At 44.7% G+C, this 24,423-nt stretch overlaps 1 protein-coding gene across 1 annotated transcript in view; it reads right to left on the minus strand.

The window, feature by feature from the left end:
• Positions 1–24,423, minus strand: part of LOC115102687 (E3 ubiquitin-protein ligase HUWE1-like) — an 87,909-nt gene that overhangs the window by 37,089 nt on the left and 26,397 nt on the right. The window contains exons 20-42 of the mRNA XM_065006058.1: positions 20,255–20,361; positions 13,520–13,697; positions 13,220–13,311; positions 12,842–13,044; positions 12,602–12,659; positions 12,117–12,293; positions 10,861–11,106; positions 10,248–10,381; positions 9,949–10,058; positions 9,470–9,658; positions 9,008–9,224; positions 8,331–8,453; positions 7,792–8,029; positions 6,594–6,816; positions 3,722–3,906; positions 3,329–3,385; positions 2,247–2,369; positions 2,043–2,138; positions 1,377–1,646; positions 1,047–1,199; positions 765–892; positions 417–498; positions 34–210 (exon numbers count right to left, since the gene is read on the minus strand). Coding sequence (XP_064862130.1) covers positions 34–210; positions 417–498; positions 765–892; positions 1,047–1,199; positions 1,377–1,646; positions 2,043–2,138; positions 2,247–2,369; positions 3,329–3,385; positions 3,722–3,906; positions 6,594–6,816; positions 7,792–8,029; positions 8,331–8,453; positions 9,008–9,224; positions 9,470–9,658; positions 9,949–10,058; positions 10,248–10,381; positions 10,861–11,106; positions 12,117–12,293; positions 12,602–12,659; positions 12,842–13,044; positions 13,220–13,311; positions 13,520–13,697; positions 20,255–20,361 — 3,566 coding nt within the window. The remainder of the gene's footprint in view (positions 1–33; positions 211–416; positions 499–764; positions 893–1,046; positions 1,200–1,376; positions 1,647–2,042; positions 2,139–2,246; positions 2,370–3,328; positions 3,386–3,721; positions 3,907–6,593; positions 6,817–7,791; positions 8,030–8,330; positions 8,454–9,007; positions 9,225–9,469; positions 9,659–9,948; positions 10,059–10,247; positions 10,382–10,860; positions 11,107–12,116; positions 12,294–12,601; positions 12,660–12,841; positions 13,045–13,219; positions 13,312–13,519; positions 13,698–20,254; positions 20,362–24,423) is intronic.

The following is a 24,423-nucleotide window of genomic DNA, read 5'->3' on the forward strand; positions in this document are numbered from 1 at the left end:
TGTATAAGAGAGGCTATGAGGAAGAGTTCCTACCTGGACCATGGTGTTGAACTGTACGGTGTATCGCCTGCGTCCCGCAGTGAACCGGACGCTGCTTTCTCCAGCCCTCCAGGCTGAGTCTATAGTGCTGTTGTTAGAGGCAGAGTAGCTGCACCAGCGGCCGGACCGGTCATCAAACCAACGCCAGTTATTACCATTGGGCTGCAGGTACTGGAGAGAGGGGAGGGGAGGAAGAGAGAGGGAAGAAAGGAAGGAGAGGGAAAATTATTTTATTGTCCATGGGAAACAAGAAAATTTGTATTTTCAGTGAGAGAAGGGTCAGGAAAAGACCAGCTATGGCAACACGATGGTAATCATATGCATATTCTATAGAGTCGATTCATCTTTATGCGACACCCGGAGGACATTATTCTTACCTTGTTCATCTGCGCTCTGCGTTTGGATGAGACAGCCATTTTCTCGTAGAAGTCAATGATCAGCAACACTGGAGTGATCCACCTATAGAGAGTCACAGACAACGTTCAGCCGTATTGAACATCGCAATTTGTCTGGGAGGAGCCGGGCTTATACATTTACTTCACCTGAAGTAATTCTCTCTAGTAAGGCATTGGAAAAAGGAAAGATATCATTTATGCTGTTATTTCTAGCAGGACACTATGACACTGTTACTGAAGGGCAATCCTGCAGGTGTGCCAGCTAGCTAATCTCGAGCGGTCCTCTCGTCAGTTTTCTGTGACAGATCCAGAGGAGGGGGTGGTACTGACTTGGGTGTCTGGATGTCCTTCTGCTCCTTGGCAGCCTGCAGACAGGGCTGCACCACCTCCAGCAGCTTGATGAGCACATTGAGGATCCCACTGTTCTCCACCACCCTGGCACACGACAGCTTCAACTCCTTAAGGAAAACAGGACAGCGTGGATCAGCATACAGGGCCAGTGAGTGAGTGTGAGTGAAATTAATTGCTGTGCTTCTCTTTCTCTGCCATGACCTCAAACAAATATTTTGAGCAGTAGGATGTTTTTCTGTGTGTCTGTCTGTTTTTCCGTACCTCAAAGAGCAGTGTGAGCAGCAGGATGCGTGTTGCCAGGTTGGAGGCTTGGGGTAGGGTGGCCATCTGTCTGGTCCACTCGGACACCGTTTTGGTGTCGCTGGTGGTCAGGGGTACTGCTGCCTTGATCAGCACGTCTGCTGCCTCCCACACCTACACATCAGAAACATGACATAGAGAGGCTGGTATACTGATACTATAAATGCATAATAACAAAGAAGTCTCTAAACACATTTGACTGCACCTATCCGGTGTATGTGAAATCATTTATATATATTTTTTTTTAACTCGGCATATCACACCTAACTACACACACACCATGTTACTCACCTGGTTGACAACCTGTCGTAGGATGAGGTCCCTGTACTCGGGGCCGCTCCTCTTGATGGCGGTCATGAGCAAGTCACAGAGGCGGTAGACTGTGTCTGGCAGTTCGTCCAGCAGGTGGAAGCAGCCGGGGAGCATGGAGTCAGTGAAGGCGTGGAGCTCCGTAATGTCCAGTGGCTCGGCCTCCAGGAACCTCTCCAGGCAGCGAGCCTCCTCCTCCTCCGTACGCTCCCTGGCTCTCCTGTCATCCTCCTCACGACGACGCGCTGCCTCCTGAGAGAGGGAAAGATGGAGTTGGGGAACATGAGCGGATGTGGTGGTGAAGTGGCGGTCCAGAAACAACCCCTTGGCACAGAACAAATCTGAGAGCACTGTATAGACAAAAGCAATGTGGCTATTATTCTAATGAGCCCATCAACTGAAAAGACGATGGTGCAAACACAGAAATAGAACTCTAGATCTGTGGCTACAACAGTATTCCTTACATCTATCCAATACTTCCAGATGTACACATACCTAGGGTGTAGACTCTACAGCTTGTTTCTGGGCTGGGCCCTGGTTATTCATTTATGAGCCTTCGTCTATTCACGTTTGAATTAATTCACCAATGTGTTCTCTCCGTATGCCGGTGTGCGGGGCATGTCTAAGTGTGCGTGTGTGGCGGCAAACCTCGGGCGAATCAGAGCGCTGCTCCATGCTGACCTCTTGTCCCAGAGACATGGCGATGGCTCTCATCATCTGGTCTTCTTCTGACATGGTCATGTCCTACAGACAGAGGGACATACAAGTACACTTAATATACACTATGGGAAGGGGGGACTGTAATCTGTAATCTCTCTCTGTGTGTGTGTGTGTGTGTGTGCGCGGTCGCACCCTGACGGCTCCGCTGAGTAGAGGAGGAGGGTGTGTGAGCAGGTACTCTGTGGCCTGCTCCATGGTGCTGGTGTTCACCAGGGCCTCCATGGCATGCTCTCTGGAGAAACCCATGTCCATCAGCTAGATAGAGGAGAGAACAAGGGTTACATAAGGTTAGAGGAGAGAGAGAAAAAGAGGGGAGAGGCCGGAGTCACAGGGCAGGGTTAGAGCAGAGTTCCTTCTAGGACGTTTCTCCTAGCCACTGTGCTTCTGCCTCTGCATTGCTTGTTCTTGGGGATTTAGGTAGGGTTTCTGTAGAGCACTTTGTGGCAACTGCTGGTGTAAAAATGTTATAAAATACATTTGATTGATAGATGGAGGGTGGAAGGGAGGGAGGACAGAGCCACAGAGAGATCAGAGTGACCGGGGAGAATGAAAAAGAGAGCACATAAAATAGATTGGGACAAAGAGAGAGAGAGAAAAGGAGCAGACAGTGGCAGTGTGATCAGAAATCCTCACATACTTTGTTTAATTGTTCATCCTTCCAGAATGACCTATCCATCCTCCCTAACCTCTACATAGCATGATTTCCTACCCTCTACGCAGTTCTCATGCCTCAATGTTTTGAAATTCAACCCATTTGATTTAAAGCAGGGCTCTTCTCACATATATCCTCCAAAACATGCCTCTGTCCTCACACTCTCTCTTCCTCCCAAGTGGGGCAGCGGTCTAAGACACTGCATCTCGGTGCATAAGGAGTCACTAGTCCCTGGTTCGATTCCAGGCTGTACTACATCCGGCCATGATTGGGAGTCCCATAGGGCGGCGCACAGCGTCATCCAGGTTCAGATGTCATTGTAAATAAGAATTTGTTCTCAAGACTTGCCTAGTTAAGTAAAATAAACGTTAAATCCCAACCGTGACCCCAATTACAAGCACGAGAGAGCAGTATAAATTCGATAAAAATGTGCCCTCGCGCCAGTTCGCATCGAAAATAATGTGTAAGTTCAGCACAGTGTAGGAGAAAGCATGCACAGCTCAGGTCAAGTATAAATGGACTTTCAGATTCACACTGGCTGTGGAGCCAGCTAGCCGTATACCTGCTGTAGCTGCTGCTGGTTGACGTTTGGCTGCCTCTCCCTGCCTCCTCCCTGCCCCTGTCATAACAAGACAAAGTGGAGCAGGCCACGCCAGGGTGAGGGTTCAAGGGGACAATAGGTTGACAACAAAACAGTCCAATTTCATCTTATTACAACATGACCACCTTATTAGTTAACAAGACAGTGAATGTGCAACAGAGGCTATCAAATTGAAGCTTTCAAATCGTATCTTGCAATGCAAGCAGTCATATGTCTAATGCCAATCTGTCTATGAGAAAAGCAATCCACCAAAAATACATATCTATGAAGAAACAGTCCCAAAGTTAATGAAATCCAAAAAACGCAAACTGATCAACACCCACACACTCCCCAACTTCCCTCCTGTCCCCTTACCTGCTGTAGCGGAACCTGGTTAACCTGTGGTTCTCTCCTGGGAGTAGAGTTACTAGAGTCCTCTGCTGCTTCACCTGGTGCAGGTGGTGCTGAACTGCCTCCGGTAGCCGGTCCTGACCCGGAACCTGCTGGCACCTCTGCTGCAGTCACTGCTGCTCCAGGGGTTCCTATAGCTCCAACTCCACCTATGTTAAATTCATGCATTTGAAATGAGTGTCCTTGGACAGTTCTTGTATGTTAATTTAATCCTTAATGTGCATAAACATTGTAAATTGTGTCAAATAATTCAGCTTTCGCTGCTATTAATATCATTAAAACACTAAATGTAAGTAATAAGTAGGTATTGGTCTGAAACAAAAAAAAAACGAAATTCCAATGAGCACAACTAATTCACCCATACTCTACCAAGGTTTTCCAGCACACATTCATGCTCTACAGTAGCTATTATATCCACGGGGCAGGTGGGTTTAGGGTCATGAAACAATGTGTGGATGAAGGGTGAGTGGGTGGCAGGCAGGTTGAATAAATAACAAATAACTTTTTTTTTATATATTTTTTTATAAATAAATCATAAATGTATCATTCTTACACAATTTATATTTCTAGGAAACATTGAGGGTTGTTTTTCATTATTTTTAAGGCATCAGCGTTTGTGCATATATTATGACGACATTCTGACGTTTTTGTTTGTTTTGTACTACGGAAGGGTTTTTTCGGCAGTTAGGGCACACCTTTTTTCTTGAGGCCAGCCGAAGTTTTGGAGCTGAAGTTGAAGACCCTTTGTCCGTGATTGGTCAACTGTAGGGATTCTTCAATAAAGTCTTTGTAGTCATTCAACGAGAACTCATTTTCATGAACATTTTTCCAATGAGAAATACAGCACCAAGTATCTTAGATAAAAAGTGAGCGACTAAGATCTCAGCGGGGAAAAAAATGAATGACAGATTTCTTGAGTCATCTTAGATCAATTCTGACTCTTTTGAGGAAGTGTATATTGGCTTCGGTGTTTCAAAATGGACAAAGTTTATTTATTTTTCAAGCGGGTGATCTTTTATGGGAGTATGCTAGCTCACTTGTTTGGTTTGCCTAGCCGCCAGCCGAACTGAAGCATGCTGACACCTTTAGGCATTAGTACGTAAGCCTAAACTTTAGGGCTTGAATTTAGGACTGTAGTCGATATACATTTTAAAACATTTAATCATGAGTCATTTCCAAAATGATTTGGCTGCGCTACCCAGGGAGCTGATTTATCTAGAGGATGATTTAAACCACGCTAGAGAATGTTTTACTGATTTGCTCACTGAGGTAATGGACCATCATGCCCCAGTAACTTAAGAGTACAGTTGGGGCTCATCCATCTCCATAGATTGATGAACTGGGTGATTTTCTCAAAGAAATATGGCAAAAGCCCTAGCAGACCAATCTAAACTAGAAATTGATGAAAATAAATGTAATTAGGCAGGTAAATTAAATCGCAATATTGTTTTTTAACAAAAATGCTTTTATGAATTATAAAAATGATTGTGAAAGGTATGGAATACAGTTAAGAGCTTACTTGGTACATCTATCTCATCATGCCCATCTAGTGTGGAGGTTGACGGGAAAACAATAACAAAACCAGATGATATTGCCAATCATTTTGCAGATTTTTTTACTAAGAAAATCCATTTACTGAGCGATAATGTAAACACCCAATCTTCCAAACAAGCTATTGTCCAATGGATTGATGATCATATTATGAGCAAAAAAACCTGCTCTTTTATTCTACAAATGGTGTCAGTAGAGGAGGTGTTGAACCTATTGAAGTCATTACCTGATGGTAAATCTACAGGTAATGTGATCTTATGGAATATTTTTTACTTCGCTATGCTGCTCCCCAGATCACAGCGCCACTGTAAGACATATTTAATTGGTCACTGGAAAAAGGGACATTTGCAAATGTTTGGAAGCATGCTAAAATGTGCCCAATCCCGAAAGACAGCAAAGAACCCACCCATTACTCCTGCCAATAGTCAACCAATTAATCTACTCCCTTCACTCGGTAAGATTATTGCTTGGCTAGAACTGCCCCGGTCAACTGTAAGTGCTGTTATTGTGAAGTGGAAACACCTAGGCGCAACAACGGCTCAGCCACGAAATGGAGGGCACACAAGCTCACAGAACTGCACCGCCTAGTGCTAAAGAGCATAAAAATAGTCTGTCCTCGGTTGCAATTACAGAGTTCCAAACTGACTCTGGAAGCAACGTCAGCATAATAACCTGAGCAGCCATGGAAGTGCATAATAACACCATGCGCAATGCCAAGCGTAGTATGGAGTGGTGTAAAGCTCGCAGTCATTGGACTCCGGAAACGCGTTGTCTGGAGTGATGAATCACGCTTCACCATCTGGCAGTCCCAACGGACGTATCTGGTGTGGCGGATGCCAGGAAAACACTACCTGCCCCAATGTATAGCGCCAAATGTAAAGTTTGGTGGGTGAGGAATAATGGTCTGGGGCTGTTTTTCCATGGTTCGGGCTAGGGCCCTTATTTCCGGTGAAGGGAAATCTTAATGCTACAGCATACAGTGAAATTCTAGACGATGCAGTGCTTCCAACTTTCACAGTTTGAGGGAGGCCCTTTTCTGTTTCAGCATGACAATGGCCCCAGTGCACAAGGCGAAGTCCATACAGAAAGGGTTTGTTGAGATCGGTGTAGAAGAACTTGCCTGGCCTGCACAGAGGCCTGACCTCAACCCCATCGAACGCCTTTGAGATTAAAGTGTGTTGAGTACCTCCAGTCAAGTTGATTTGCAATTCAAATCTTCTGTCGATGAAACATTTGAGCATCAACCAATCCCTAATAATGTTGCCTTAGTAAAACGCAAGCTCACCTCCAGCTCCAGAGCTGGGGCCTACAGGCACCGTGGTGGCCCCTGGGCCCCCCTCCTCCTCTGGCCGGGCCGTGCCCTCCCTCTCCTTGGCTAGCCGCTCCTGGATGACTGGTTCACCACGAAGGATGTGACAGAGTATGGCCAACATGGACTCAGCCATGCGGCCCCCGTACACTTTGAGGGGTTTCCTGTTCCACAAGCTTCGGATGCAGTTAAACGCCGCCTGAAAACAGTGAGAGTGGGTTAGTATTACATAGTATACACACTTCTTTGGTTACAACATGATTCTATGTGTGTTATGTCATAGTTTTGATGTCTTCACAATGTAGAAAATTATTAAAAATAAAGACAAACCCTTGAATGAGTAGGTGTGTGTGTGTGAGATCTATATCTCACATATATATATATATATATATATATATATATATATATATGACCTTGTTTTTTTAAAAGAAAATCACTTTTTTTGTACATTAAAATGGAAAATTTATCAGAAATACATCAATTTTTAATGGAATATCTACATAGACGTACAGAGGCCCATTATCAGCAACCATCACTCCCGTGTTCCAATGGCACACGGTATTAGTTAATCCAAGTTTAAAAACTGTTGTGTTGGTTAAAGAAGCAAGTGGCCTCCTTTAGTCTAGTTGAGTATCTGAAGAATCAGCATTTGTGGGTTTGATTACAGGTGCAAAATGGCCAGAAACAAATAACTTTCTTCTGAAACTCTTCAGTCTATTCTTGTTCTGAGAAATGAAGGCTATTCCATGCGAGAAATTGCCAAGAAACTGAACATCTCATACAACGGTGTGTACTACTCCCTTCACAGAACAGAACTGGCCCTAACCAGAATAGAAAGAGTGGGAGGCCACGGTGCACAACTGAGCAAGAGGGCAAGTACATTAGTGTTTAGTTTGAGAAACAGACGCCTCACAAGTCCTCAACTGGCAGCTTCATTAAATAGTACCCGCAAAACAACAGCCTCAACGTCAACAGTGAAGAGGCGACTCAGGGATGCTGGCCTTTATGTGTATGTATTTATTTGCTTTAACCTTTATTTAACTATGTAAGTCACTTAAGAACACATTTTAATATACAATGACGGCCCATACAAAATGACCTTGAGTGCAAACTCAAACATCGCAGATGCCAATCAAGCAACCAAGAAACCACGTAACACACACACACCCTCTACCTTCTGAGTGACGATGAGGAACCGCAGGGCGCTGAATTGGGGGGTGGTGGGGGTAACCCCAGGGACCTTGACGGGAAGGCTGTGGGGTGAGTCCAGCACGGTACTGGGATTCACCATCTTCTCCACCAGCATCAGCCAGGCATCCAGAAACTCCCCTGTCCCGTCAGGAAGCTCAGTGTGCTCCAAGCCCTCAGAGACAGGCACCTTACCACCCATAGTAAGAGCCCAGTTAAATGTCCTGGGGAGAGAGAGGGGAAGGAGAAATATGTCAGTGCTGCTGGGCAGAGAAACACATTATTGCCCATAGTTGTCCTGGTCAACTCACATGATCAGGTAAAACAAGGCCATACTCATAATGATTGTATTGACAATGCTGACAAAAGTAGTGCCAAACGTCAATACGTATGTACAGTCAGGTAGTCAGCAACAGTAGTAGGGTTAGTTGTAGCTACAGGGCGTCAACAAATTCCATGTAAAGAAGTACCAACAACGCAAGTCTGTCAGATATTAACAGAGCTAAGCAAGGGTGCTCCACTCACTCGAAGAGCGCATCATGTCCTCCGGAGCAGAAGAACTTCTGCAGCATGAGGTGGTAGGGGTACTTCCTCTCATCGAACAGCATGGGGGACGTGAAGCCCACCGAGCAGATGAAGAACGTCAGCCTGGAGAGACAAGTGATAGTGTTAAAATTGACACTGGGAGCATTAAATCTGCCAATCGATAGATGCAGTTGGAAGTTGGAATCGTTCTGACAAGCGTAAAGCCTTGTAACTAAACTAACCTCTTGCCCCTCCTACATGCTATTTTTTTTTTTTTACCTTTATTTAACTGGGCAAGTCAGTTTAGAACACATTCTTATTTACAATGACGGCCTAACCCGGCCAAACCCCAACAACGCTGGGACAATTGTGCACCGCGCTATGGGACTCCCAATCACGACCGGTTGTGATACAGCCCGGAATCGAACTAGGAGTCTGTAGTGACACCTCTAGCACTGAGATGCAGTGCCTTAGACTGCTGCACCACTCGGGAGCCCCGAGTGATGATCTATGTACACAAGCAAACAGCCCTCTGGGCTTATCAGAAACAAGACAAAAGTATTACCAAATCTTATCCACCCTCTGAGAACTATAGAAGAGGTTAGCTTGTATGGGCTGATGGGAGGATTTTCTTTAAGATTGGGTGTGACAGGGTAGATACTGACTGACTAGCGTACCTGAAGCGAGGGGTGGGGGTGTAGGGCGGGGGCTGCCAGCTGAGGCCCTTGGTAAGCAGCTTGGTGAGGGAGGAGGCGGTGGCCCTGGCGGCGGGGGTGGGGGCAGTGCCCGTGCTGGTGGCGTGGTGAGAGCGGCGCTGGCGGACTGGAGAGCCCACACACAGCTTCACCAGTAGACCAAAGAGTTCAGCCAGAGCCCGGCCCAGGCGAGACGATGCTGGAGGTGAGAGGGGAGAGTTACACACCTGTAGGAAAAGACAGCTAGCGCTCCAAATAAAGAATCGGTAGACATAGCGGAGGTGTTCTGACCTTCATCAGAGAGTTAAGACACACTTCTCACTAACGCGGAGATTCTGACCGTACATCTCTCCATTTGGTGGGGATGCCATTCTACACTTCAATTATGCCAACTACCCGACTACAAATAAATAAAATAAAGAGAAAAATCTAGGATTTCCTCACCGGAGAGCAGTGGTTTGATCTGTTTGATGCGTGTGGCCATGGCGGGAGTCAGTTTAGACTTGGTCTTGGGGTCAGCGGTGCCGGCGGTCGGCTCGTCAGTCTCCATGGGGGCTAGTGTGTCCCCGTCCAACCCCATCCCCTCCAGGAGACCCGTGGCAGGGGGGTCCAAAGCAACAGTGTCAGAATCAGCTAGGGAGAGAGAGGGGGAGAGAGAGAGAGGCCTAGTGGTTAGAGATAGTGGTGGCTGGGATGGAAGAGAAAGTTTGGCTAAAAGATCCTTCAGTTCTTTCTTTGCACGTTGCTCAAACGATGCCCGACTAACATTCCGAAGTTGGCAGTTTTTTTCAGAATGTAAAGCACACTGCCAAACATTGCCTAACAGAATGTCCTATTGCATACTTAATGAATTAACGTTCATAAATATTTGATAATAACATTTTCTTTTGGGTTTTTTTCCAGTAGGAGGTCGTCTTCATTACCAGCTCTCCTGGATCCTGAGGCGGTGGCTGTGGTGCTGCCAGATGGCTTGTCCTCCTTGGGAACAAGCTTCTGCATGTCAGCCTGGCCAAACTCACAGCCTGGGGGGAGACTGGAAGAGGAGAGGAGAGAAAGAGTAGGTTACTGTGTGCTGCTGGCTGACTGCTGAGGAAGAGAAAGCCAGAGAGAGAGAAAGAGAGAAAAGGGGAGAACCAGAGAGAGAAACCCAAGGTCAAAATAGATGGATAAAGCAAGAGGGGGATAAAGAGCCAGTAGGAGAGAAAGAGTCAGCTTAGTGTACCTGTTGGGTGTGCAGAGTGATAGCAGCACAGTGCTCTCCCAGACCAGAGAGCAGTAGAGCTGGCTCAGCTTATTGAGAACACTCAGACCTAGCTGGGAGCCCCATTGGTTCACACTGATGGCCCTGATCTCACTCTGTACAACACAAACAGGAAAATAGACGGGACGGTTAATGCACCCACCACTATTAAGCAACAACAAAGCATCCCAAAAATGACATAAAAACCACAGACATGGTTATTTTGAAATCCACAGACAAAGCTGCAATATGTCGACAGTTGGTTGGTTATATATGGCTGACATCTTCAAATACTAATTAAGTGGATGTAAAATTCTGACCCACTGAGAATGTGATGAAAGAAATAATAGCTGAAATAAAATCACTCTACTATTATTCTGACATTTCACATTCTTAAAATAAAGTAGTGATCCTAACTGACATAAGACAGGGAATTTTTACTAGGATTAAATGTCAGGAATTGTGAAAAACGGTGTATTTGGCTAAGGTGTATGTAAACTTCCGACATTAACTGTATGTATGTATGTATGTATGTATGCGTGTGTGTGTGTATGTGAGAGAGAGAGCATTGCTGATTGGTTCCCAGGCTTCTTACCTGTCCTACCCTGCAGGTGTGCACGAACATCAGGATATAGGCGTGCGCAGCGGTGAGCGCGTGTAGCAGGGGCGTGGCGCGGGCCGACAGCGTGGCGTCGGTCACGTGACCGGCGGTGGCGAGCTCTCGGAGGAGCACAGAGCCCCCGGGGACCTCAATGGGGCGGTGGAGCGGCTCGAGGGCCGACAGGATGCTGTCCAGCTGACACAACCCTTCCTGGAGCACCTTGGGCTCATGGGACAGGGTCTGGGGACCACGGGACAACACACGGCGCTTCAGTATCAATACAGCACAGTCACAGGGATCAGAGACTGAAGTTGGTTACATTTAATAGGTCACCCTGGAGTTTAGTCACAACACAGCAGCACCACACACAGGGGTCAGAGATTGAAAACCAGCACAGGTCTGGCATGCCCCAAAGAGCCTGGACTGTGGTCACAATATAGCAGTGTCAAAGGGAACCTAAGGAACATAGGACCTTAATCACAATGAAAGATCAATGTAACATGTAAGTTCATTTTCTCAAGTGTCTATAGTTGTTGAGCTCTGCTTGAGCTCAGTCATTAACAAATTCAATTAAATCATATCCCCACATCTCCCCATGCTCCCAGTCTCACCAGTGTGGACTCAAGACCCTGGTAGGGCTCATACCCCCATATATAGTGCCAATTGTTTTGGTAGAGTTTTATTTTTTAAATACTGCTATTTCCAGCATTATCCACTACGTTTGCTGGAGGTTTTTAAAAAATCCTTAGGAATGTTACTTAAATTGACACAAGCTGTCTGCAATCTATCAACCAATGTCTGGTTGTTAATTGTACAAAGCCTATTTGGCAGGGAATACTATCTGTAGATCAGTGATTCGACATCTCACTTTGCTGAAGCTGATCCTCTCCAACGGACTCAGAAGTACATTACGGGCAGTTTATTCATTGACATATATATGTGGTAGCAAACTCGGGGTGTAGCCCTGACCGGGACTCAAACCCGGGTCCAGCAACTGTTTAGCCAACAACTTCACCATTACGCAAGAGGTCCGAACCTCTTGGCCAACACTTTAAAAGGGCAATTCTACCACTTTTCAACCTCTTTTGTTTTTGATTGGAGTCAATTAATTGACACACAATTGGAGCTTGTGTTAATTAAATAACATTTCCTAGGATTTTCTACCTTCAGCAAACATAGCTGGTAATACCGGTCAAATAAAATGTAGAAGACAACAACCAACTAAAACAACAACCCGTGTCAGGTCTCACCAGTATGGACTTGCAGACCCCGGCTACAGCCTGGCAGGCAGCTGATGTTGGGAAGTCAATGGGCAGATTGGGTAGACCCAGGATGGAGACCAGGGGCAGGAGACCCTTCTGGTTGACAAACTCCTGACAGTGGTCGTCGGTTGTGTTGTTACTCAGGATGGACTCCACAAACTTCATCTGAGAGGGGAAACCAGGGAAGACTCATGGTATGGTACAGTATATGAACAAAACGTGCTTGATTAGACAATAGTAGAAAACAAGAGTCTACATACTAGTATAAAAAATAATCATAATAAATATGCTCCCAAAAGTGATTATTTTGTTTCATAGTACCAATGTGCACTCACAAGGGAAACAATCTCATAATATGATTTGAGACTAGAATTGCTTCATTGACAAGTTTTGTTTAGTGGAAAAGGGACTTGATTTAAGTGTGCTTTTTAATTGTAGGTGAAAGAATGGGAAAGAACTTCGACACCACATACCACATTGAGAATGTAATCCATCAGAGGAATGGGTATCCTCTCTTCGGTGCCAACAACCCTATAGGAAAAACACCATCAGCATTCCAACTCCCCAACGCAAACACATGTAACAAAATGTGAAATGTAAAACATTATTGAATAGAGGAAAAAATTTAATATCAGAGGAGCAATAAATCCTGAATTGATCAGGAGAAATCACATCTCTGATTTAGTATGTCATACAGTTCAACTGGCACTGACTGTCTGTTGCTCTCTGGCTCCCCCTGCTGCTGGGTGAAGGTATGGAGCGCCTCCTCCTCCTCCTCGTCTTCGCTGGAGGCCTCCTCGGCGGCGTGGGAAGAGCGTGCCGGGGGCGCGGTCACGGTGCCATCAGTCTTCTGGATAGAGGGCTTCTGACAGATGTACTCCGGGGCTCGGCCCAGGTTACAGATCTCCTCCAGTAACTGGGAGAAGACAAGCAGGTGTTCATTTACTATACCGTGAAAAACTCTAGGGCCTAATAATGAATTGTTCCTGTTCGGATCACACTGATCCAGGTTAGTCGGTACTTAAGCTCAAATTGAGTACTCGCGCCCATCCCTGATCAATGCTGCTGATCATTTCAGATTGTGAACCCACCTTGATGATGGCAGTAGTGGCGTCAGTCTTCAGAGTGGGTTGGTGTCTCATCAGTTCATCCACAGCACTGCCCAGGTTGGATGCCGTGTCTCCTGTAGAAACACACACATTAGAACGGTTACATACAGACAGACAATCTCATCTGAATCAACAGTGTAATGTGTCACCATACAACATAACTTGAACACACACACACCTGTTTTTTCAACAGTGAATAGTGTTCCTTTAAGTTCACAGAGTCCTCTCAAAAAGTCTCACCTTAATAGATTCCTAAAACACACCCACATCCCCTACACTCACCCAGAGGGTCAGAGCTGCGGCGTCGTCTCATGGCAGGCAGGTAGTCAGGTGACAGAAGCACCTTGAAGAGGCGCTCAAAAGGCTGGCATTGGACGAAGGAGTGCAGGCCTCGCGCGTTCAGGCACAGGGCACTGAACACGTTAGGGAGAGAACCAAGCACCTCCCGGGTGGCCGGGACCTGCAGAGAGAGAGACTGTGAGAGAGAGAAAAGGGAGAAAGAGAGAGAAAAAGGGGAGGGAGAGAGTGAGAGACAGAGTGGCGAGGGGTAGGGAACAACTAGGAGGAGAGGGACTGGGAAGGAGGGTAGGGGAAGGCGCAGGGAATCAAAACGTAAAGGCAATCAGGAGTAGGGGGGAGAACAGGAGGAAAGAGTGAGGGAGGTGAGGTGAAACCAATGAGGGAGAATGACCGTTTCATGTAATGCTGTGTGGCAGAAAGGAGGAGATGAGGAAGAGAGGAATGAGTGAAGTTGGAGAGGGAGGGAGGGCTATGTGAAGAAAAATCTATCGCCTTATCCCGCTAGAATGAACGATATTCATCTTCTAGTGATCTATTGATAGGACGGGGGGCCGTCAGTCACAAAGCGAGCGTCGACAGGGAAACACTGCTGGTTTGTCAGTCTGCTGTCTGTCCCGCCTCTCTATACAAGTGTTATTTTTCTGCGCTGTGGTTGGCTGCGGTTGAATTTCTTTTCACGGAGGAGGGAGAGCATGTTGAGTCTCCTGAGTTAATTTACACACCCCATGTAATGTACAGTGCCTTCAGAAACTATTCATAGCCCTTGACTTATTGCGCATTGTGGTTTTACAGACTTAATTCCAAATGGATTTGGTTTTTAAATCTTCTCACCCATTTACACACAACACCCCAAAAACAGGGTAAGACATTTTTGAAAATCTATTGAAGAAATCTCATTTACATAAAGTACTCACAACCCTGAGTCAACACGTTAGAATCTCCTTTGGCAGTGATTACAGATGTGAGTCTTTATGGGTATTTCCATAAGAGCTCCGCTTTTCGCGCCGAGGAACAGTCCTTAGCCGTGGTATATTGGCCATATAAAACACCCCCTTGTGCCTTATTGATTAATTAAGTTATTGTCCTGCTGAAAGGTGAATTTGTCTTCCAGTGACTGTTGGAAAGCAGATGACCAGGTTTTCCTCTAGGTTTTTGCCTGTGCTTAGCTCTATTCCGTTTCTTTTTATTTAAAAAAAACCCTAGTCCTTGCCGAAGACAAGCATACCCATAACATGATGCAGCCACCGCCATGATTGAAAACATATATAGTGGTACTCAGTCACCTGTTGTTTGTGCCCCAAACATAACACTTTGTATTCAGGATAAAGCACATTTCCCTGACACATTTATTTTATTTTTAACAGTGCTTTGATTCAAACGGGATGCATGTTTTGGAAAAAAAATATTCTGTACAGGCCTTCTACTTTTCATTCTGTCATTTAGGTTAGTATTGTGGAGTAACTACAATGTTGATCATCCTCAATTCTCCCATAACAGCCATTAAACTAAATGTTTTAAAGTCAACATTGGGCTCATTTCCTTCCACTTGAGCAACTGGAAGGACGTCTGTATCTTTGGAGTGACAGTGTAATTAATAACTGCACCATGCTCAAGGGGATATTCAATGTCTGCTTTAAAAAAACAAAAATAGGTCTGCCAATCGGTGTTCTCCTTTGTAAGGCATTGGAAAACCTTCCTGTTCTTTGTGGTTGAAATGTATTACTCAACTGAGGGACCTTAAGGATCATTGTACGTGTGAGGTACAGAGGTAGTCATTCAGAAATCATGTTCAACACTATTATTGCACACAGAGTGAGTCCATGCAAGTTATTACATGACTTAGGCACACTTTTACTACAGAACTGATTTAGGCTAAACAAATGGTTTGAATACTTGACAAGACATTAATTAGCCTTTCATTTTTTATTAATATGTATTTCTTGTTTTTAACAATTCCATTTTGACATTATGGGGTATTGTGCGCAAGCCAGTATCACAAAATCTAAATGTAATCAATTTTAAATTCAGTCAAGGGGTGTGAATACTTTCTTAAAAGGCACTAAGTGTTAACAATGAGGTGAAATCCACTTAGGCCCAATTATTGTTTTGTTGCGCATTCTTTTATTTTCTTTCGCATGTTTCATAGGCCTAAATAGCCAGCCATGGAATACGGGTTCATAGGCTATTTACTGTGCTTTGATTGACGACCGAACAGCACGTTGATAAGTTTAAAAAAGATGTCGAACTGACAGAATAAAGTCCATCTCCTATATCCCTTTGCTATTCATAAATACAATGTAGTTATGCATCCACGGCATTGAATCGGGACAAGTAAATTCAAGATCTCATTTGTATTTTCCTAGGATTTGAAGTAGAGGTCGACCGATTAATCGGAATGGCCGATTAATTGGGGCCGATTTTAAGTTTTCATAACAATTGGAAATTGTATTGGTATTTTTGGACACAGATTTGGCAGTTCTATATATATATTTTTTTTTACACCTTCATTTAATCCTTATTTACCGTAATTGCTGGACTATTAAGCGCACCTGAATATAAACCGCACCCACTGAATTATTAAAAAATATGTATTTTGTACATAAATAAGCCGCACAAGTCTATAAGCCGCAGGTGCCTACCGGTACATTGAAACAAATGAACTTTACACAGCCTTTAAACGAAACACGGCTTGTAACAAAAATAAATAGGCTTTAACGAAACACGGCTTGTAGCAAAAATTAAAACAGTAGCCTACCAAGAAAGTCATTGGTCACCATCTTCCTCCTCCTATGCACGGAAACCACTGAAGTCATCTCCTTCGGTGTCGGAGTTGAATAGCCTCAGAATTGCTTCATCCGATGTTGGATCGTTTTCATTGTCGCTCTCGTCACTTTCATCCGGAGGCAAATACCCCGCTGAGCTCATGCTGCCCCTTCAACACGCAGCAGTCCAGCCTTTCGAAACCCATTGATGATAGTGGATTTTTTGACAATGCTCCACGCTGTCAGGACCCACTGGCAGACTTGACCATAAGTTGCTCTTCGCATGCGGCCCGTTTTAGTGAAGGATTTCTCCCCACTTGTCATCCAAGCCTCCCACTGAACACGGAGCGCCACCTTAAATGCACGATTTACACTGATGTCGAGTGGCTGCAAATACTTTGGGCCATCTGCTTTTCTTCCCTCTGAAAGGTGTGTTGTCTTTTTGCACTGAGTCAGTTCCTCACGCTGCTGTTTACAAAGTCTTATAATCGACTCATTAAGGCCAAGCTCCCATGCAGCAGCTCTATTTCCTTTTCCAACAGCCAGATCGATCGCCTTCAACTTAAAAGCTGCATCATACGCATTTCTCCGTGTCTTTGCCATGATGAGGGTGACAAAATTACTACCGTAATCAGAATGATGGGAAGTTAGAGCGCGCTCGATTACGTCACATTATGTGACGGTGCTCAGTTTTTTGGCGGCGGCATGAATCTTGCGAAAGCGGGAAAAATCCATAAATTAGCCGCGTCATTGTATAAACCGTGAGGTTCAAAGTGTGGGAATAAAGTAGCGGCTTATAGTCCGGAAATTACGGTAACTAGGCAAGTCAGTGAAGAACACATGGTTATTTTCAATGGCCTAGGAACGGTGGGTTAACTGCCTCGTTCAGGGGCAGAACGACAGATTTTCACCGTGTCAGCTCGGGGGATTCAATCTTGCAACCTTACAGTTAACTAGTCAAATGCGCTAACCTCCCTCTCATTGCACTCCATGAGGAGACTGCCTGTTACGCGAATGCTGTAAGCCACGGTAAGTTGCTAGCTAACATTAAACATATAAAAAACAATCAATCATAATCACTAGTTAATTACACATGGTTGATGATATTACTAGTTTATCTAGCGTGTCCTGCGTTACATATAATCGTTGCGGTGCGTATCGTTGCTCCAATGTGTACCTAACCATGAACATCAATGCCTTTCTTAAAATCAATACACAGATGTATTTTTAAACCTGCATATTTAGCTAAATGAAATCCAGGTTAGCAGGCAATATTAACCAGGTGAAATTGTGTCACTTCTCTTGCGTTCAGAGTCAGTGTATACGCAACAGTTTGGGCCGCCTAATTTGCCAGAACTTTACGTAATTATGACATAACATTGGACGTTGTGCAATGTAACAGGAATATTTAGACTAATGGATGCCACCCCTTGGATAAAATACGAAACGGTTCCGTATTTCACTGAAAGAATAAACATCTTGTTTTCAAGATGATATTTTCCAGATTCGACCATATTAATGACCTAAGGCTCGTATTTGTGTGTGTTATGTTATAAACTAAGTCTATGATTTGATAGAGCAGTCTGCCTACCACCGCTCAGTCAGCAGCAGGCTCGTAAGCATTCATTCAAACAGCATTTTTGTGCGTTTTGCCAGCAGCTCTTCATTGTGCGTCAAGCATTGCGCTGTTTATGACTTCAAGCCTATCAACTCCCGAGATTAGGCTCGTGTAACCGATGTGAAATGGCTAGCTAGTTAGCCGGGTGCGCGCTAATAGCGTTTCAAACGTCACTCGCTCTGAATCTTGGAGTGGTTGTTCCCCTTGCTCTGCATGGGTAACGCTGCTTCGAGGGTGGCTGTTGTCGTTGTGTTCCTGGTTTGAGCCCAGGGAGGAGCGAGGAGAGGGACGGAAGCTATACTGTTATACTGGCAATACTAAAGTGCCTATAAGAACATCCAATAGTCAAAGGTTAATGAAATACAAATGGTATTGAGAGAAATAGTCCTATAATAATTATAACCTAAAACTTCTTACCTGGGAATATTGAAGACTCATGTTAAAAGGAACCACCAGCTTTCATATGTTCTCATGTTCTGAGCAAGGAACTGAAACATTAGCTTTCTTACATAGCACAGATTGCACTTTTACTTTCTTCTCCAACACTGTGTTTTTGCATTATTTAAACCAAATGTAACATGTTTCATGATTTATTGATGTATTATATTAAGTTAAAATAAGTGTTCATTCAGTATTGTAGTAATTGTCATTACAAATAAATAAATAAAACATTTTTAAAAATCGGCATCGGCTTTTTTTTAGTCCTCCAATAATCGGTATCGGTGTTGAAAAATCATAATCGGCCGACCTCTAATTTGAAGCACATGTCGAAACTTGACAGGGACCGCTCAAGTGACTCGTCAGTGTAGCCTACTGATGGGTTGGGTTGTTTGCGAGCGAACAGCTCTTTTTTGAAAATAACCGAATCTCATTGGTGAGAGCCGTTCATTTGGCTCCCTAAATTTGCATACTGGTGGGCTACTACTGCTTATTGGCGATTATCTGCAGAAATTTAGGAAAACATTCAATGAAGAACACTAGGTACTGGAGACAGAGCCTCATTCCCTAATATAAATTAAAACAGATTGAAAGTTATAAAAGATACTTATACGGTATTAAATATTGATAAAACCTACTGATTTGATTAAAATGTAGACAATGGAGTAGTCAACTGCTTCCTTCTGTAACACGTGCCTCATTATATCCGTCACCCTCCCCTGACAATCACACCCACAACGACTGACAGTGAAAACTGTTAAAGGGAAAGTTCACCCAAATTACAAAAGTACATTGATTTCCTTATTTAATTAGGCAAGTCAGTTAAGAACAAATACTTATTTACAATGACGGCCTAGGAAGAATGGGTTAACTGCCTTGTTCGGGGGCAGAACGACAGATTTTTACCTTGTCAGCTCGGGGAATCCATCTAGCAACCTTTCGGTTACTGGCTCAACGCTCTAACCACTAGGCTACCTGACGCCCCTTACCCTAAGTGTCCACAGCAGCAGAGCCAATAAAATACAGAATTTGAAGAACAAACAAATTGTGGCAATTCATATCTTGCAGTAAAACTGTAAATATGATTTGAATCCCATAAGACCGGTTTAATGTTAAAAAAGATTATCGTACTTCGAAAAGAGACCTGATCACATAGGCCAATAATACACTGAATTCATACATTTTCAGTCATTTTAATTGCAAAGTCACGTCTTCCTACTCAATACCACAACTAATTTTACCAATCTGGGAGGTAAAGTCGTTAAGAGTATTCAATAATTTAGCTGTGTATTTTGGATGGAATCAATACATTAGAATGTACCAGAGGCCACCAGAATAGAGCTAGTTCATCAAACCCCCGGACGGCTACTCCATGTACTTACAGACAACACTGAAGACTAGCTCATATACTGGCTGGACTGCTGTTAATGCATGACCCTGCTCTAAAAGAAAATGTGACATTTAAACATGTGTAGAAGAAGAGAGGGGTGGACAGGAGGGAGCAATGAGAGGAAATGAGGGGGAGATCCGGTGAGCAATCAAAATGAGGGAGAGAGAGGAGAGAGAGTGACCCCGCATTCAGACACTAGCGGCAAAAAACGCTCCCCGCAATTATCAACGCAAACCTGCATTGAAGACCATGGAGAGTGGACGTTCCTATTCCGTTTTGAGTTCCTTTTCTGCACTGCTCTATTTTCTACACTCCTGTTGACATATTCCGCTTTCATCCAGCCAACCAGAAAAATGTTGGACAGTGATCTGTTTAGATTGGTTTAAATTCTTCCAAATACAGGAGGGGGAGAAACATTATATTAACACCTTCACTTGTAGAAAGGGTTTTTGCCACTAGTGTCTAGAAGCGGGGTGAGCCGAGAGGGGAGGGAGTGCTGTGCGACTCACGTCTTTGATGAGCAGGGCATGCAGCATGACATCAGTCAGACCGTTATCCTGCAGGGAGGAGAGCAGAGACGGCTCCTGGAACACAAACACTGTCACCACCTCCGTTGCTGTGGAGGAGAGAGGAGATGGAGGGAGCACGTTTTAAAATCAGACCAAAAACTGACAGACAATTTACACCATTCCTTTTCACTTAACATCAAAATGGCATATGATTTGATGGACTTTGGAGAATTGTCTCAAGTGAAATTAGTAAGCATACTATGGAATCTAATGCATCTAAAACAAAGTAGAGGTCGATCAATTATGATTTTTCAACGCCGATACCGATTACTGGATGACCAAAAAGCAATTTTATTTATGTATGTAATAATGATAATTACAACAATACTGAATGAACATTTTTATTTTAACTTAATATAATACATAAATAAAATCAACTTAGTCTCAAATGCATCATGAAACATGTTCAATTTGGTTTAAATAATACAAAAACCGTGTTGGAGAAGAAAGTAAAAGTGCAATATGTGCCATGTAAAAAAAAAAAGCTAACGTTTAAGTTCCTTGCTCAGAACATATGAAATCTGGTGGTTCCTTTTAACATGAGTCTTCAATATTCCCAAGTTAGATGTTTTAGCTTGTAGTTAAAGGAATAATATGACAATTTCTCTCTTATACCATTTGTATTTCATATACCTTTGACTATTGGATGTTCTTATAGGCACTTTAGTAATGCAAGCCTAATCTCGGGAGTTGATAGGCTTGAAGTCAAACAGCGCTGTGCTTCAAGCATGGCTAAGAGCTGCTCGCAAACGCAGTAAAGTGCTGTTTGAATGAATGCTTACGAGCATGCTGCTGCCTACCACCGCTCAGTCAGACTGCTCTATCAAATATCAAAATCAGACTTAATTATAATAAACACAGAAATACGAGCCTTTGGTCATTAATATGGTCAAATCCGGAAACAAAACGTTTATTCTTTCAGTGAAATACGTAACCGTTCCGTATTTTATTGAATTAATTATAATTATTAAGTCTAAATATTGCTGTTACATTGCACAACCTTCAATGTTATGTCATAATTATGTAAAATTCTGGCAAATTAATTACGGTCTTTGTTAGGAAGAAATTATCTTCACACAATTCGCAACGAGCCAGGCGGCCCAAACTGCTGCATATACCCTGACTCTGCTTGCACAGAACGCAAGAGAAATGACACAATTTCCCTGGTTAATATTGCCTGCTAACATGAATCTCTTAACTAAATATGCAGGTTTAAAAATATATATACTTGTGCACGCTCCTTCAAAACTTGTATTGATTTTAAGAAAAGGCATTGATGTTTATGGTTAGGTACATTTGTGCAACGATTGCGCTTTTTTTCCACAAATGCACTTTTAAATCATCTCCCGTTTGGCAAAGTAGGCTGTGATTCGATGATAAATTAACAGGCACCACATTGATTATATGCAATGCAGGACAAGCATTAGTTGTCTTTGCTGTCTTCGTATCCAAGATAATTGTGTAGTTTAGAGTGTGTAGTCTTAGAGTGATTATCTTAATTTACCGAGGTTAGCTAGCCAGCTATTTGTCGTCCTTAACGTAGGAGACACTGCTAGCTAGCCAACAGCTAACCAACGTCTACCGAATAGAACTTCCTCACTCAACAACCCGGTCGCATTCCGCTTCGCTCCACAGGTAGTATCACATTTTCATTTCATTTCATTACAGTACAACGGTTTGATTTGTTTGATCGTAGCTAGCTACATAGCTAGCTACATAGCCGTCTTGGTATCAAAGATAATTGTGTAGTCTAGAGCGATTTTCTAGGTTAGCTAGCCAGCTATTGTCGTTCTTTTAACGCAACGTAACGTAATCAACACTGCTAGCTAGCCAGCTAGCCCCCGAATAGCAGCACTGTAGAAACTATCACACAACGGAACGACTTGATTAGTGTAGTGTCAACAACGCAGCCACTGCCAGCTAGCCTACAAAGTCAACAACGCAGCCACTGCCAGCTAGCCTACTTCAGCAGTACTGTATCATTTTAATCATTTTAGTCAATAAGATTCTTGCTACGTAAGCTTAACTTTCTGAACATTCGAGACGTGTAGTCCACTTGTCATTCCAATCTCCTTTGCATTAGCGTAGCCTCTTCTGTAGCCTGTCAACTATGTGTCCGTCTATCCCTGTTCTCTCCTCTCTGCACAGACCATACAAACGCTCCACACCGCGTGGCCGCGGCCAACCTAATCTGGTGGTCCCAGCGCGCACGACCCACGTGGAGTTCCAGGTCTCCGGTAGCCTCTGGAACTGCCGATCTGCGGCCAACAAGGCAGAGTTCATCTCAGCCTATGCCTCCCTCCAGTCCCTCGACTTCTTGGCACTGACGGAAACATGGATCACCACAGATAACACCGCTACTCCTACTGCTCTCTCTTCGTCCGCCCACGTGTTCTCGCACACCCCGAGAGCTTCTGGTCAGCGGGGTGGTTGCACCGGGATCCTCATCTCTCCCAAGTGGTCATTCTCTCTTTCTCCCCTTACCCATCTGTCTATCGCCTCCTTTGAATTCCATGCTGTCACAGTTACCAGCCCAAGCTTAACATCCTTATCATTTATCGCCCTCCAGGTTCCCTCGGAGAGTTCATCAATGAGCTTGATGCCTTGATAAGCTCCTTTCCTGAGGACGGCTCACCTCTCAGTTCTGGGCGACTTTAACCTCCCCACGTCTACCTTTGACTCATTCCTCTCTGTCTCCTTCTTTCCACTCCTCTCCTCTTTTGACCTCACCCTCTCACCTTCCCCCCCTACTCACAAGGCAGGCAATACGCTCGACCTCATCTTTACTAGATGCTGTTCTTCCACTAACCTCATTGCAACTCCCCTCCAAGTCTCCGACCACTACCTTGTATCCTTTTCCCTCTAGCTCTCATCCAACACTTCCCACACTGCCCCCTACTCGGATGGTATCGCGCCGTCCCAACCTTCGCTCTCTCTCCCCCCGCTACTCTCTCCTCTTCCATCCTATCATCTCTTCCCTCTGCTCAAACCTTCTCCAACCTATCTCCTGATTCTGCCTCCTCAACCCTCCTCTCCTCCCTTTCTGCATCCTTTGACTCTCTATGTCCCCTATCCTCCAGGCCGGCTCGGTCCTCCCCTCCCGCTCCGTGGCTCGACGACTCATTGCGAGCTCACAGAACAGGGCTCCGGGCAGGCGAGCGGAAATGGAGGAAAACTCGCCTCCCTGCGGACCTGGCATCCTTTCACTCCCTCCTCTCTACATTTTCCTCTTCTCTCTCTGCTGCTAAAGCCACTTTCTACCACTCTAAATTCCAAGCATCTGCCTCTAACCCTAGGAAGCTCTTTGCCACCTTCTCCTCCCTCCTGAATCCCCCCTCCTCCCTCTCTGCAGATGACTTCGTCAACCATTTTGAAAAGGTCGACGACATCCGATCCTCGTTTGCTAAGTCAAACGACACCGCTGGTTCTGCTCACACTGCCCTACCCTGTGCTCTGACCTCTTTCTCCCCTCTCTCTCCAGATGAAATCTCGCGTCTTGTGACGGCCGGCCGCCCAACAACCTGCCCGCTTGACCCTATCCCCTCCTCTCTTCTCCAGACCATTTCCGGAGACCTTCTCCCTTACCTCACCTCGCTCATCAACTCATCCCTGACCGCTTGCTACGTCCCTTCCGTCTTCAAGAGAGCGAGAGTTGCACCCCTTCTGAAAAAACCTACACTCGATCCCTCCGATGTCAACAACTACAGACCAGTATCCCTTCTTTCTTTTCTCTCCAAAACTCTTGAACGTGCCGTCCTTGGCCAGCTCTCCCGCTATCTCTCTCAGAATGACCTTCTTGATCCAAATCAGTCAGGTTTCAAGACTAGTCATTCAACTGAGACTGCTCTTCTCTGTATCACGGAGGCGCTCCGCACTGCTAAAGCTAACTCTCTCTCCTCTGCTCTCATCCTTCTAGACCTATCGGCTGCCTTCGATACTGTGAACCATCAGATCCTCCTCTCCACCCTCTCCGAGTTGGGCATCTCCGGCGCAGCCCACGCTTGATTGCGTCCTACCTGACAGGTCGCTCCTACCAGGTGGCGTGGCGAGAATCTCTCCTCACCACGCGCTCTCACCACTGGCGTCCCCAGGGCTCTGTTCTAGGCCCT

Source organism: Oncorhynchus nerka, linkage group LG20 (genome assembly GCF_034236695.1).
Source record: "Oncorhynchus nerka isolate Pitt River linkage group LG20, Oner_Uvic_2.0, whole genome shotgun sequence".
Lineage (NCBI taxonomy): Eukaryota > Metazoa > Chordata > Actinopteri > Salmoniformes > Salmonidae > Oncorhynchus > Oncorhynchus nerka.